Here is a 15,338-nt window from a genome sequence, read left to right as displayed (position 1 = left end):
AAGTTAAATGATTGGGACTGCAATCGCAACACTAGGAGACTGAGGGGTGATCTTCTAGAGGTGTATAACATGCGTGGCACAGATAGGGTGAACATGCCCAATCTTGGTCTCTGCGTTGGGGGATTGGAGACTAGGGGAGAGATTTAATAGGAACCGGAGGTGCAGCATTCTCATCCAGGGGTAGACCGTATATGGAATGAGCTGGAGGCAGTTATTGAGGCAGGTACATTAACACCATTTAAAAGGCACTCGGACAGGTACATACTGTAGATGGGAAATATTTAGGGAAAAATGGGCAAATGGTGCTAACTTGCATGGGATTCTTGGTTGACATGGACCAGCTGGGTCAAAGGGCCTACTTTCACGGTTTATAACTTTATAAGGTGAAGCTTGCCCTCGGGGTGCAGTTAAGATTGTAATAGCAGTTGGTATCATGAAGTACAAACTGAGAAAACATAAAGAACGGGTGATGTGTGGGTGGCTTATTGTGTGGAAGAGTGTGGTCAAGCTGGGTAGAATTCGGACTGAAAAAGTACAGTATTCACTGTCACTCTGTATTGCAATTTAAAGAACTTTGCTCTGAAACTGGAGCCCCACTTAATGCACACATTGTATACAAACCTCAATTTGTATATTGTTTAATGCAGCTTTCGCATTGGGGAATGAACAGGTACTTCTGGGCTCGATTTGCCTATTCACTTGTTATCAGAGATGTTCAAAGGCTCATTTTATTAAAGTATAGAACTTTGAAATTCTTTTTTCTCCAGATAGCCACAAATCCAAGAGAAAAAAGAAAAGAACAGCAGTATGATCATCAACCCCCAAATCGCTCCTCCCTGCTCAGAAACAGAACAGGCACATCGACCCACAGATCCCCCTCCCCTGTGCACAAAAATGGGAAGGATCAGACAAAAAAACAGAATATATATTAAAAAAACTATAACATGGGGGGTGGGGGAGGGAGTCTATAGTCCAAGTCCATATCCAAAATGTAGAAAACCTGGGTACCATTATCCGGGCCCAGCAGCAGGTCTTTTCCTCTCCATTGCAGAGCGATCTCCTCGGACAGTATTTTTGGCTAATAAGGTAATGATGAAGTTTATAGGTTCCCCATCACCCCAACATTGTTTACTTACTGTGGACTAAAAGGGGGACCATTGAAGGGAACCTACAATTTTCATTGTTAATTCCTTAGAAGCGAAACACATCATCTCACATGATTCAGGAGCTATTTGGCCATTAAAGGATTTGCATCAGTGCTTTGAGCCTAGCTCCCTGTCTCACTCGTCAATGGATTCTGGGATAGGCTAAAACCAGGGTGACCACGGAATAACAAGGTTATCTGATCATTGAATAGGAACAGTTAGAAGGGTGAGAACATAGATGAAAGAATGTAGTAGTTACAAAATGCTCGTCAGTCAGCGACTTCCCCCTTCCCCATTCTCCCTACAGTTCATCAAGGTTCTTTTGTCTGCTGCCCAGATCTGAAAAAGGGTTTTCAATCTGAAACCTTAGCTCTGTATCTTTTCCCACAGATGTGGCCTGACCTGAGGTATTTCCAGCATTTTCTGTTCGTATTTCAGATTTCCAGCGTCTGCAGTCTTGATTTTCAGGATTAGATTCCATCTGGTTTCTGTCGTAATGCTGGGCAAGTGGGAGGACGGAGGGAATTACAATATGGGCATTGTCCACGCGGTGGAATGGAAGTGTTGCCAAGAGCAAATTCAATCGAAGGTTTGCTTTAGATTTGGATACAGTAACGGGCTCTTCCAGTCGAGCAAGCCTGCACCACCCAATTAACTCACTAACCCATACACCTTTGTAATGTGCGAGTAAGCAGAGCACCTGCCATTCACGGAGATCATTCAAACTCCTAACATACAATAGTAGAATTGAACCCAGGTTCCTGGCACTGTAATATTACACTGCAGGTCTTTTTTTGGGCTATCAGTTTAAATACATGCTGCATGTATTAAGAGCATTATGTAGAAGGCAGCTGATTCTGTCACATTAAATAAATGTCAGATGCAAAAGCCTAAAAGCACATTCCACCAGGCTTGTGGACAGCTTCTACCCCACTGTTAAATGGCTATTAAATAGTTTCCTAATATGATGGTCTTTCTAGACCTGGTCTCTGTTTGATCTTGCACTTTGTTTACCTGCCCTGCACCTTCTCTGTAGCTGACACACTTGATGCTGCATTGTTATTGTTTTGGCTAGTTCTGCCTCAGTGCACTGTTTTTAAGATCTGATATGTATGAACAGTGTGCAAGACAAACTTGTCACTGTATTACAGTAGATGTGACAATTGTATTCCAATAGCAGGGTGCTGTAGCTTCAAAGAGTAATTTCAGCTTGGAAACAGACCCTCCCAGCACAGGTACATTGAGGTACAGGTATAATGAAAAACTTGCTTGCGACAGCATCACGGGCATGTGAGATTCAGACAGCACGCAGAATGTAATTTATACAAGACAATGAAGAGAAGTGACTGTGCAAGATAAGACATTGTTGCACAAAAAAAAAACACAAGTAGATACAAGTCCATGGTAGTGCAGGCGGTAGTCCATAGTTTTCCCATTGCTGATGTAAGGTTAATGTTGTGCAGGTTGGTTCAAGTACCTGATGGTTCTAGGAAAGCAGTTGTTGATGAACCTTGTGGGTGTGGGACTTCTAGCTTCCATGTCATGCCCACAGTAGCAGTGGGAAGATGGTATAGCCCAAATGGTAGGGATCCTTGGTGATAGATGCAACCTTCTTGAGGTAATGTTGTCTGTAGATGCTGTCAGTGATAGCAGGGCTGTGGCCATCGTAGACTGGACACCTGTCCCATTGTCCACTGCTTTCCGCAGCCTTCCTGCGTTCCTTTGCGCTAGAATTGCCATAGCAAATTCAAAGACCTTCTTTTGAGAATGAGCCTTTCAGAGACTTGTGAATCTTGGGGGGGTGGAGGGAAGTCTTGTCTTATTTCTACATTTCTTCTCCACTGTTGAGCTGCTTGTGTGAAGCTGACATATGGTTATCTGTTCCATCAAGGTCAATGCAGAAATTCAGTAAGTCCTCTTCCATTTAAACAGTGGTTATATTAGAATTATAACAAACATCAGTGCAATTAATTTGTGGCTTTCAATATTATTCTTTCAAGGCTGAACTTTTCAGGCTATAATTCTCCATTAACACCTTTGTGCTAGTGGCACAAAAAAAACATTGAGCAGCCAGTGATCTTTTTTCAAGCACTATATCTTGTACGTTCCTTGTTTTAAATCTTAGTATTTGTCAGGATAATTATTGAATATTCATGAACTGCAATTTATTTTTTATTGTGCCCAAAGCCAGCATTAGAAACTTCAGACTTGAAATTCAGTCCACTTCCCATAGTTTTACTATTCAATATGTACAAATCTGAGGCTTGGACTATGTTCATTGGAACAAATATCAAAGTTCAAAGTGCATCTATTATCAAAGTATGTATAAATTGTACAACCTTGAGATTTGTCTGCTTACAGGCAGCCACGAAGTAAGAAACCCAAAAGAGCCCAATTTTAAAAAAAAATAAAAACCAACATGTGATGTGCAGAGAAAAAGGAGAAATAAAATTGCAAATTATTCAAACAATGGAAGCAAGTAACAATATTCGGAACCAAATTGAGTCCTTGGATCCAAACCCTGGGGTAAGCCCAAAGCCTCTATCGGTCTGTCATGTTAGCATGTGCGGAGCACAGCAAACAAGGTCAGTCTTCGGCGCCTCAGTGCCGTGGAGAGAGGTGTGAATATCGTGGGACAGAATTTATCTTTGTGGAGTAGTTATGTTACCAGAGGCCTGGACTAGCAGTGAACTGAATTCAAATCCCACCAAGGATAGCTATAGATTATAAGGCAGGGTGGAGATACATCTGTACCAAAGGGAGGGCTAAGGTATTTCATCCCTCTACCAGTCTGTAGGTCACCCTTGGACAAGGTGTAGCACTGCTTAGCCCCCGATCAGGGTCACATGAAGCCATTGGTGCAGGATGTGGATGGTCATAAGTATGTGCAGATAGTGTATATTGCAAGTCCTGGTTATGCAAATACTTCTGCTGGGCAGACAAAGGTAAACAACATGGCTCGAGTTTTGGTGAAGTCAAATTTATGCACTCAATCCACAAAAAAAGATTGTCTTATATTGGGAGAAAAACACTGAGTTTTTGTATTGTCCCACTTCCTTCCACATGTTTTTATACAGTTGAAAACCTTTAGCTTAGATTAATTGGGAATGAACAGTAGACACATTATAAAATATTTTTTAAAGATTTATTATGTACTTGCTGTAATTTTTTTACAATGTTTAAAAATATAACAAAATATTAAGGAGTCTCATAAAGCTTTTATAGTAATTTATTAAATTAATATTTAAGCAGTTGTGTAGGCAGGAAATCTTCAGCTGCATAATATTTTACGAATCATTGTCAAAATAAAGTTTATAGTAAGAACTTGCATTTATACAGCATGCTTCATGAAATAAGTGTGTCCTAAATGATTTGAAATGTTGCTTCTGTTGAAAGGTTTTGACAGTTTGTCCATTGAGTTCCCATAAGTAGTTGGAAGTAGGTGACCAGGTCATCTGATTTTAGTGATCTTATCTGAGGAATAAGCATCGAAAGCCCGCCTGTTCTTCATCAGAGTGTCCACACAGTAGATCTGACAGAGCTGTGGTGTTAGATCTCATCCAAAGCTCTGGACCTTGGATAGTGCAACAAGTCCTTGGTACCCCCGTGTTAGTGTCCAGGCAAATCTATACTTACTCAGATATTTACTCCGGAACCTATAATACCGGAGCCACCAGATCCCAACTATCTCTTTAATGAGACAATAAAACGGTCTTTCCTATTGACAGTTCCAAACTAAGCTTGCTGGATCTTGTGGGCATTCACAGTAAATAGAAAGAATCTTAATGGAATCAGTGAAAAAAATGCACTTATTCATCGGGCAAGATGAATAAACAACCAATGTACAAAAGATGACAAGGAGTGCAAATATGAAAAGCAAGTAATAATAATAAGTAATAAATATTGAGAACATGAGATGAAGAGTCCTTGAAAGTGAGGCCATAGGTTATGGGAACAGCTCAGAGTTAGGGTGAGTGAAATTATCCCCTTTGTATCAAAAGCCTCATGGTTAAGGGGTAATAACTATTTCCGAACCTAGTAGTGTATGTCCAAGGGTTCTTGTACCTCAATCCTGATGGCAGTAATGAGAAGAGAGCATGACCTGGATGGTGGCAGTCCTTGATGAAATTCACTTTCCTATGACGGAGCTCCTTGTAGATGTGTTGAATGGTAGGGAGGGCTTTACCTGTGATGGACTGGGCCATTTCCACTACTTGGGTCCAAGCAGAGAATCTTCAGAATTCTATAAAGCTGAGGCCAGTGGAGGCTTGGTCATTGAGTTCCTTTACAAGAGAGGCTGGGCTCATGTTTCACTGCTCCCCTTCTCTTTATACTGGCCATCTCACCTTTCCAACATGACTGATGCAGAGTTTTGACCCAAAATGTCAACAGTTCCTTCCCCTGCACCCTCACATCTCAGCAAAAGATGCGCGATCTGCTGTGTTCCTTGAGCACACTGTTTGTTGCTCCAAGTTCCAGTATCTTGTGTCTCCAGAGACTGATAGGTTTCTGGATATTATGACACTGTGTTAGTAGTGACAAAGACTCGGGCAGGGGTGAAGGGCAAGGTAGTGGAGTTGTTCATGTGTCCTTCATGAACTTTGTGCCTACACTGGCCTTCTCAACTGCCTCTTGTCGCTCTGATGATCAGTGATGTTTAAAAACAGTTGAAGCCAATTTTAAAAGACAAAGCATTAGAAGTAGGCATATGGGATTAATGTGGATATGCTGAAGGGTTGGCACGGATGTGGTGGGCCGAAGTGCCTGTTGCTGTCCTCTGCCACTTTATTTATTAATTTAAATTTATATTTGGAGCATGATAACAGGCCCTTTCGGCCCAGCAAACCTGCACTGCATAGCTACATCTGTGTGACCAATTAATCTCCTAACCCGTGTGCCTTTGGAATGTGGGAGGAAACCAGATTACAGACAGTGGCAGAATTGAACCCGGATTGCTGGTGCTCTAATAGTGTGTAACATGTCATCCCAACCTGATGATTATTATGTAAGATAGACTCATAAATTAAATGCAATAATTAAAGATTCCAAACCGCTTACTTTTTTCTGTTCATTTCAGAGACTCATTGCAATTGAACACAGCTGTGCCAAATCCTAGCGGAAAGCTGCGTAACTGGATACAAAATGCATCCAGCCCCTTGGTCCAGAACAGTCTACATCCTCTCCTGACTGAGCAGGGAGGGGATGGGGTGGTGGTTGGGTCCAGATCATCCAAACTTCTGCATTACAATGTGCAAGACCAGAAAGCAAGGGTGCATTAGAAAACAGTGCTAGCCAGCAGTTGTCCATGGACATGCTAACTAGCTATTATCACAATTATTTTCCATTTTGGGGAAAACTGTTTTCCTAGTTGAGGACATAAACATATAATCCAGTTGTCTATAAGCTTAAATATCTGAAGTTACCCCTGGGCTTAGAAAGCAATGGATAACTTTGTGAATATTATCATAAAAGAAGCTTGTTTAATCTTCTGTAAACCATCCTCTGACTAAATATTTGTTTCCTTACTTGTCTTTGTATCAGCTATCCAAGCCTTAGCGCAATGATGAAGTGGTCGAGGCAGCATGGTTGTCTTAATGGCTTTACAATCAAAATGCGATTTCTAAGTTTGTATTGATTTTTGACCTGCTCATGTAAATGTTGAGCCATAAAACTTGCCAGTTACAAGGGGAAAAAAACTCTTTATTTTTCCCACCAAAAAATGATCTAATTTTTATTTTAAACCTCAAACTGCTCTATAGGATCCTGCTTGACCACTAACAAAGAACATTAACCATGTTCTGTCACCAAAACCCCCGCTTTGTTTCATAATCAATAACCTCATTCAGTCAAACAAGGCACAACTGTTGAACCATATTTAGTATGCTGCTGTTTTGTTACTGTGCCGAGCCTCAAATAACGTGTGGACTTTGCTGTTGTTTCAGTTTGCATCTGATAAACTTTAAAAATTGTGGTAATATTTCACATGGGTTTAATTTTTTAAAAGGAAGGGCAGGATTAATAGAAGATATTAATTGGCCTTTATAGTAAAACTCAAAATTAGGTTTGCTCTAATACTATGGAGTTGGTGGCAAAATAATAAGACTGCCTTTGTGAAATACAGCATTGTTCTGGGACGCTATCTGAGAAGCCCACATTCATTACTTGTACTTGTTGTTTGCAGCAGAGACAGATGTTACTCAGAACAATGGATCTCCCTCACAGCAGAAGATGGTGGCGACAGGCTCCAAGACTGCAGAAGGCCCGGACGATGCCAGCACAGCTGAGCCAGCTGTTCGCCCCCACTTGGTCCGCCTCTTTTCTCGTGACGCGCCAGGACGTGAAGACAACACCTTCAAAGACCGCCCATCAGTATCTGAAGAACTCCAGGCCATCGATGAAGATAGCTCAGTTCCTGTGGAGGAACCACATTTGATGGAAGTGCAGAAACTGAGCTCACAATCGTTAAGTAGTTCGGACAAGAAGGGGAAAGAAGCAAAACAGATGGCGTCGGCAAGCACCTCAGACCATGCTAAGCAAGCAGGAGCCCATTCGAGGCAAAGAGACTCTGGTCTACTTGACCAGCTGGGAAAATTTTTTGGACAAGAAGGATCCAGGAAAGTACCTGAAAAAGGAAAGGTGAGCTCAGAGGGATAGAGGACTGAACAGCTACTTTAAACCCCTCAGAAGAGGGTTCTGCAAACTGTTCCCGAGTCAGCAAGAATTGACATAGCTGTTCACTCACTCCAAATTCTAAATGGGAGCTTTTAATTATATTGATTCCTGTTTTTTCCATTTGTTTCTTTAAGTGGCTTGCTTGGAATATTGAGAGAATTAGTAGTGCATTACTTCTCCTTTTGCAAATACACTCCTGTTTAATATGTAGATATTAAAGTGGTTTCTGGTGAAATGGCGTATATTGCAGGGTACTGGGAAGTTCTGAGAGAAACAAAGCCTAAACATTTGAGGATCTTGTGGTATATGGGCAACTAATTTGTAAAAAAATAATTATGCAAAGATTTTTACAAATCCTTGCTGTATTTGTTGTTGATACAGTATTATAACTGTAAATGTCGCTGTCTCTGGATGTTTGATAATGCTGGAAATCCACAGTGAGTTAGAATTACCTCTGCATTTAATATCCTTCCTTGGATGGGATCAATGCCATTTTAAATTTGGTTGATTGGCTATCAATCTCCAGAAGGATCACCTGAATGACTTGAATCTCCCCTGTAGACTCAGATAGCAATGCTTTAAAGTTGCTGACTCTGGAGAGAGAGTGATAGATCTCCTACATGGAAGTATATTTTTGTGACTGTGCTCTGATCGGTTTATGGGATATTATCGACCTCACTGGAAGTGCTATTCAAATTAATCGATTAATTAATTGAAGTCAGTTGCAGTTTTGTAATTGGCTATTCATTGGACCTTCCAAAAAATTCTAAAAAATCAGACAGTTTTGACTCAACATGATTCCTTTTGCTATTCAGGCATGTCTTTTTCCCATTGCTGCTCTGTACAATTATTACTGCAGAATCAAAATGAAAGTTCAAAGTAAATTTTATTACCAATAACCAGTGGTCAAACTTCAATATTTACCACTGAACAGAGTATCTTATGTAGCTTTATGTACTCCATGTAAGTCAGAATTGCCCTACAATCCAAGTGGAGACTGCAAAGGATTTAAATAGGTGTCCTGCATATCTTACGCATGAGTTTGTGGCAATATCATTGCTATTGCCAATGATAGCTGTTTTACTATTTCTGGAATAAGTATGGACTGCTGAACAAAATATCCTACACTGGATTTTTTTTTAAAGTGCTTTTGAACTTTGTCAAAGCCAGTATTAGACTTAAACAAGAAGATTGTAAATGGTACTCATCTTGCAGTTGATCTGGGTAGCGATGCCCATGAAATCCTGCTAAAATTCCTTTTGGTGAGGAAGCTGTGAATTTTCTTTCCCTATCTATGTACAGTATAGGAAATGACTTGTCTGTTTTCTTTTCAAAATATTGCATGTCACATTGTCCTTTAATGAAGGCTGCAGATTGATCTATTTATAGATTTTGTTTTAAGCTCTAAGGTTAGGATAAGTACAAAGTTTAAGCAAGTCTTCATTTGCACTCTACTTATTTAGAAGCTCTGAGGTGAGAAATCTCTTTGCTCAGGGTTATAAATCTGTGTAGCCTTCTACTCACTGCTATAATTTCACCCTTACTGAGCATATTCAAGAATAATGGGGTTTTTGGAAATACAGAATCAAGGGCTGTAGAAATTGGACAGTTTGAGCAGAGACCCTAGTCTAATTGGATATGGGAACAGTACTAATGGTCGACTCCAGCTGTTGTTTATCAACATTCTTATGTTAGTCCTCTTGAAAAAGAATCTAAGTACATAGGAGTAAGAAGTTGTCAAGGTAGTAGCGAGGTATGTTGTATTGTCTTTGTGGCACGGCAAAGAACATAAAAGGAGTTGTGGGACGTGTTCCAAGTGACCCAGTACAGTGAGATGCTTCATTCAATTCATTGCTGGTAATAACAGCAGAAGGATCCATGTCCTAGTCATATCTAGGAGGGAAGGAACTCCCTACTCCCTGTAGGTTCAAGAAAATATTCATCCAAGAAAAGTATGAAGCAATCTTGTGAGTTATTCAAGACAGGAGTATTGATTATATTATGTGGTGCCTTCTCAACAATTCTTCAGGCAGGGAAGTGTAGAATGCCATCAAAAGTGAATGTAGAGCACGCTTTGCATCTGGCACTGTTCCAGGAGCTTGTACTTAATACTAAAGAAATTACTGCAGCCGTTGCAAATCTGAAATAAACAGGAAGTGCCCGGAAGTCAGGCAGCATCTGTGGAGGAAGAAACAGTTAGCTTCTGCATTTTGTTCATTAGAACTGGGAGATGGTGGATGTTCCAGAATGGAGGTAAAGTGGGGTTATAGGTAGAGAGAAGGAATGGGAAAGTTTGTAATAGGGTGGAAGGGTGGGAACTAGTAAATGACAAAGGGGGCAGTGGGAAAGAAGCTGGTCTTGGAACAACTTGGTCTGGAGCAGGTGACAGTGGGAATAAACTTGGGGCCAAGTCATTGCCTGTCACGTTTTGCTTTGTGAACCTATCTTGATGCTCAATCAGAGCCTCTTCGCACATTGAGATACCATCCGAAGTTGTGTTTGCTTGAGGATCTTTTCCACCTTCTCCTGCTCTTGTCAATTTGCATTAGTTCTAAAGCTTTTCCCATCCCATTAACCCAACCCACGGCAGAAGATGCAGCTGCCATCTGTTCTTTGTGCGGGATGTGCAGTGACATTAAACCCAATTTACAGCAAAGCAGATTCCTTGATGGAACAAAAGTAGCTGCCTGAAATTTCGACGCCCACAGCCTCATAAAGAATGACCACTGAATTTCTCTCACTCACACACACAGAAATTGTTCAAGCATTCCATCAATAAATTTGCATTTATTTTTGCAAGTACAGGGTGCCATTTTATTCAATAGTGGATGGTAGCATTGTTTTCTGTAGGAGTATTGTCACAACACAGTGAGTGACACCATAGAATAATATGCCTTTATATTCGGCCTGTTGATCAAGCATTTTAGCAGAGCTCAAATTCCTCTGTGTTCTCTGCACAGAGGATAACTAAATCGCCCTTTCAACCAGCTTGTCTTTAGACTGGAACAGTGGCGCAGCTGGTAGAACCACTACCTCTCAGCACCGGGGATTGCTCTTTATGCCATGAGTCTCGTGATAAAGAAATACAGAAATGCTACTTTTGTGTAGAATGATCTGGATCCTGCCAATTCAATAGGTGGTGTGCAGCCTCTTGAGCTTTAGAGTAAACATGCTGGTGGATGGTCTCCCACAGCAGGTTTGACGTGACGTGAGCTTAGTGGAGCAGCTTTTTCCATTAGTGCCTGGCTGATGTCCACACTTGATTAAGTCAATGCCATTGGCTGTCCTTGGCTTTATATAAGCATCAAGACAGCCTAGCTGTTTAACTTGGAATCAGTGCCAGCAAACAAGTTGGGTCTCTGCTTTACCACTCCACCCCTACCTGAGGCCAGCCAATCTGCCAGAGCGTGTGCCCTACTTCTCTTCCCCTCCCCCTCCTCTCTTTAGTTCTATTTTACCCTGTCTGTTCTAAAACGCTCACTAATCTGGCCAGGTTTTCTCCCCCTATATACCTCTAGTCTTTGTCTCCCAAACATAAAGCAGTGAACATAATGTTACAGTACTTAAATGTGTGAAAAGATTGTTGTGGAAGTTGCAATGGAAATGCAGGTTATTTGGCCACACCTTCATTCTACCTTCAACTAATGATGGTTAAACCCCGCTCCCCCCCATTCTCTGTCCGTAGCTTTCTTGGACTTTGCATCATCTGCTGCTTCACTCCACTTACCTGCCCTTAAATCGGTCACTGCTGCCAACCCTGCCTCGTTCCTGAATCCAGGTGTCAACTCCCAGCTGTGCCTGCTGGGTCTGGTCAGGAAACGCTGGCACAGATGTTTCAACCAGGTCTCATCGGGTAGAATTTACTGGAGAGTGGGGAGAGGAGAGGAACTGGCAGAGTTGGGGTTTGAGCGTTTTGTTCTGGAAGACTCTGTGAGGATACAGGGCAGATTAATTCCATCTCTAAGCAAAACGAAGACCTGCAATGACCTAATATGTCAATTTTTTTGTAATTGGTTTATTATTGTTACCTGTACTGAGATAAAATGACAGACTGTTCAATAAGTGCATGAAGTTATAACAAAGGGAAAACAAAATTAAGCAAAATGTAGTGTTAGAGTTAATGAGTAAGTGCAGTGCAGGTGCAAGGGCCATGATGAGGTTGACCAAGAGAACAAGGGTTTTCCTTTATAATACAAGAAGTCTATTCAAGAGTCTCATAGCAGTGGGATGGAAGCTTCCTTGAGCCTAGTGGTAAATTCTTGTGCTTTTGTATCTTCTCTCCAATAGGAGGGGGAAAAGAGAATTGCCAGGGTGGAAGGGGTCCTTGATTGTGTTGGCTGCTTTCACAAGGCAGCAGAAAATGTAGAGAAGCCATGGAGAGGAGGCTGATTTCCACGATAGAGTGCTTGACATTACTAAACTGTGCATCTCAATAGGGCGTTTTCTTTAGTGCACCAGTATGACTATGCAGCTTCCTAGGTCAAAAGGAACCAAGAGTAGTGACCATAAAATGAACCTGAATAGAAATCAAAGGTCAAATGCCTTACTGGTCTTCACTGTGCAGAAAACCCAAGGAACAGTACTACCTTAAAGATTCTCCCTTTTAAAGATGGCTGTCAAAAATGAATATAATGATCTCAACATGAGTGCCATATAATGCATGGCTTTGTATGAATGTGATCATCTTTATATTGTGTAGATATTCAGTAGATAAATTACCCTCATGATCTAGCAGACAATTAGTATTTAAAGATTATATCATTTCTGTATAGAAAGGCCAGCCATTCATTTATACTTTCCCCACAGTATTACAAGATAGTGTAAACACAGTACAGTCAAGCAAGATCTACTCTGCAAATTTGGGAGTGAGATTGCTGGTGGAATTGGTGATCTAACCATCATGATTTGGGACATACAACTAGATTGAATCTTGTACCATCCTTTGGGTCTTGTTCTTCAATTTTCTTGGATCAGCTGTTACAATCACCACAGCCAAGAAAGCAGGTGACCAGAGCTCTGAGTCATAAGCTTGTGTCCTCATCCCTCTATAAGTGGATGCTAGGAAATATTTAGCAGCAAGGTCATCTCCCAGGTAACAGTAATTGAGACTGCTGCTTGGCCTGTGGACTGGGAGTGAGATAGGAAGAGTGCACATTATTAACCTTGAGCAGCATACTCAAAATGCTGGGGGAGCTCAGCAGGTCAGCCATCTGTGGATTGGAATAAACAGTCGCTACTTTGGACGAAGGCCCTTTGTTGGGACTGGGTAGGAAGAGGGCAGAAGGTGGGGTGAGGAGGCGGTGTACCAGCTGACAAATAAGAGGCTGTACCAGTTGTACTTCTTCCCCTCGCCCACCTACTTATTCTGGTGTCTTCCCACTTTTCCAGTCCAGATGAATAGTCTCAGCCCAAAACATTGATTGTTTATTCCCCTCCATTGATGTTATCTTGACTTGCTGAGTTCCTCCAGCATTTTGTGTGTTGCTCAGGAATTCCAGCATCTCTTGTGTGTACATTATTGACCATGCTGTTTGAATAACTCGGTGGAATCTTTACCCAATCACGATTCTTACGCCAAGTAATCCAAATTTATGGAATGCTATGTACATTGATTATATGTTTGGTGTTTACTTACATGAAATCAATAAAGTGAATGGTACTTTGAGTTATTTTCAAAATGTGTTGTTTCAAACATTATTATTGCATCATTTTCTTCTGTGGCTCAAAATTAACAATACATTGCAGTAACACTATCCTGCTGATTATCAGTGGATGTGGCTGAATATGTCACATGGTGATCATGGCTTCAATATCATTCTGAAATGCATTGCAAAAATATAATGTAAACTGTTGTTAATTGCTTACATTAAAGTCTAACTTGGGGTTAACCATTGTTAAGAGTGTATTTGCCTATGCATTAGTGTGTGTCTGCACATACTTGTGTCTCATCTGTGTATGTGTGTATGTATATATATATATGTGTGTGTATGTATGTATAGTGTTTGATTTCTGATGTTAAGCTGCCTACCACATTGTTTGGAAGAAATTGTTTTTTGGTAGTCCACTTTCTGAAAAGATTGTAGAGCTGCTACTATTATCGAGGTTGCTCTGCCTTGGCTTGATCTTGGCCTTTTCTCAATGCCTTGATCTTGGCTCAATCTTATCCCTAAACATTGCGGATTCAAATCCCATTCAAGATGCTTAACCGATCCAGGTATGGAGCCTGCACTGTCACGGGTGCTAACTTTGGACAATCTCTCGGGTGAGCACTGAAGTCCTAATCACAATATTTGACAATGTATGTTTATTAACAATTATCACTGAACTACCAGGTCTAAAACAGACTTGCTGGTTTATTCTGTCGTGTTATGGGATTCTGCTGAGTGCAAATTGGCTGCTATGTTCCTTAATTATAATGGTGAATACATTTAAAATAACTAATGCAGCATACGTGAAACATTTCAAGATTGGTAAGCGTAGTTTTTTTTAAGCTAATTCAGTTTTTTTTAATGGAAAGGTCTCTAATTCCGTGCCCAAGCTCTTTTCCCCAAACACCAGCATTCATGCATCAGTGTGACATAGCATCATGAACAGACCAAAACAACAAAGTGCTAAATATTGGATGCTTTAAGACTAAAACTATGGCCTGTCTGAGAACCATATCAACATGACAGAAGATGTTGTGCTTCAAAAGAGGCAAGGCAAGCTTTTATGACAAAGGATGTGGGTGCTCAAGAGGTAAGGTGTGTGTTTTGAGAAAGAGACACATAGGACTGGCAGATGAAAAGACCTTTGTTCCTAGTCTTTCAAAGAATATTGAGGGAGAACTTGGCAGTGACCAATCCCATCTTTACATGCTTCATCATCTATGAGCTTGGTTTCAGACTGAACCCCACATTGCATTTTATACAAACTCGGGTGACTGATGGCAGATTGCACCCGAATATCGGTTTTCAACAATTTCTCCCCTTTTTTCAAAAATCACTTGGCAAAAATAGAGACCTGATGATGATATTCATGCTGCCTCAGTGTGGCAACACAGCCTTTGGACAGCTAAGGATAAGCCCTCAAACGCTGGTCTCTTGTGAGCAGTGCGATTGGCGGCATTTCCCCAATGCCTTGAGCTGTATGCTGTAGGCAGTCTAGATCTGCCCAATATCAGATTCCCAAAGATAACCTAATCCTCTTCCCCTTTGGCCACTACTGCTAATTGTGCCAATTCAGTGTGTCAGAAAGCTTTTTGGTTCTGGCCCATAACCTAGTACTTGTAATCTCTCTTTAGTGTGGTTACCTATTGTTTGAATGAGATCATCCAGAGGTCTACACTGCCACTGGGGAACATAATTTCAAGCAATTAAGTAAATCTGGAATTTAAGAATAGTTGTAGTAAGAGTGACCGTGGATTGTTCTAGAAAGCAAACTGGTCCACCAATGTTCTTCAAGGAAAGAAATCTGTCATCCTTACCAAGTCCGGCCTATATAATGCAGTTGGCCCTTAACCACTTGAGATGGCCTAGAAAA

General features: G+C 41.0%; 1 protein-coding gene across 2 annotated transcripts in view; it reads left to right on the top strand.

Annotated features, from left to right (window-relative positions):
* The window catches only part of LOC140730335 (myelin basic protein-like), a 177,423-nt gene that overhangs the window by 123,955 nt on the left and 38,130 nt on the right, over nt 1-15,338 (top strand). For both annotated transcript variants that reach the window (XM_073050628.1, XM_073050618.1), the window contains one exon: nt 7,327-7,781. In XM_073050628.1, coding sequence (XP_072906729.1) covers nt 7,327-7,781 — 455 coding nt within the window. The remainder of the gene's footprint in view (nt 1-7,326; nt 7,782-15,338) is intronic.

The sequence above is a fragment of the Hemitrygon akajei genome, chromosome 1, assembly GCF_048418815.1.
Source record: "Hemitrygon akajei chromosome 1, sHemAka1.3, whole genome shotgun sequence".
Taxonomy (NCBI): domain Eukaryota; kingdom Metazoa; phylum Chordata; class Chondrichthyes; order Myliobatiformes; family Dasyatidae; genus Hemitrygon; species Hemitrygon akajei.
The sequence above is the reverse complement of the archived record's forward strand: the minus strand, read 5'-3'. Positions and strand labels throughout refer to the sequence as shown.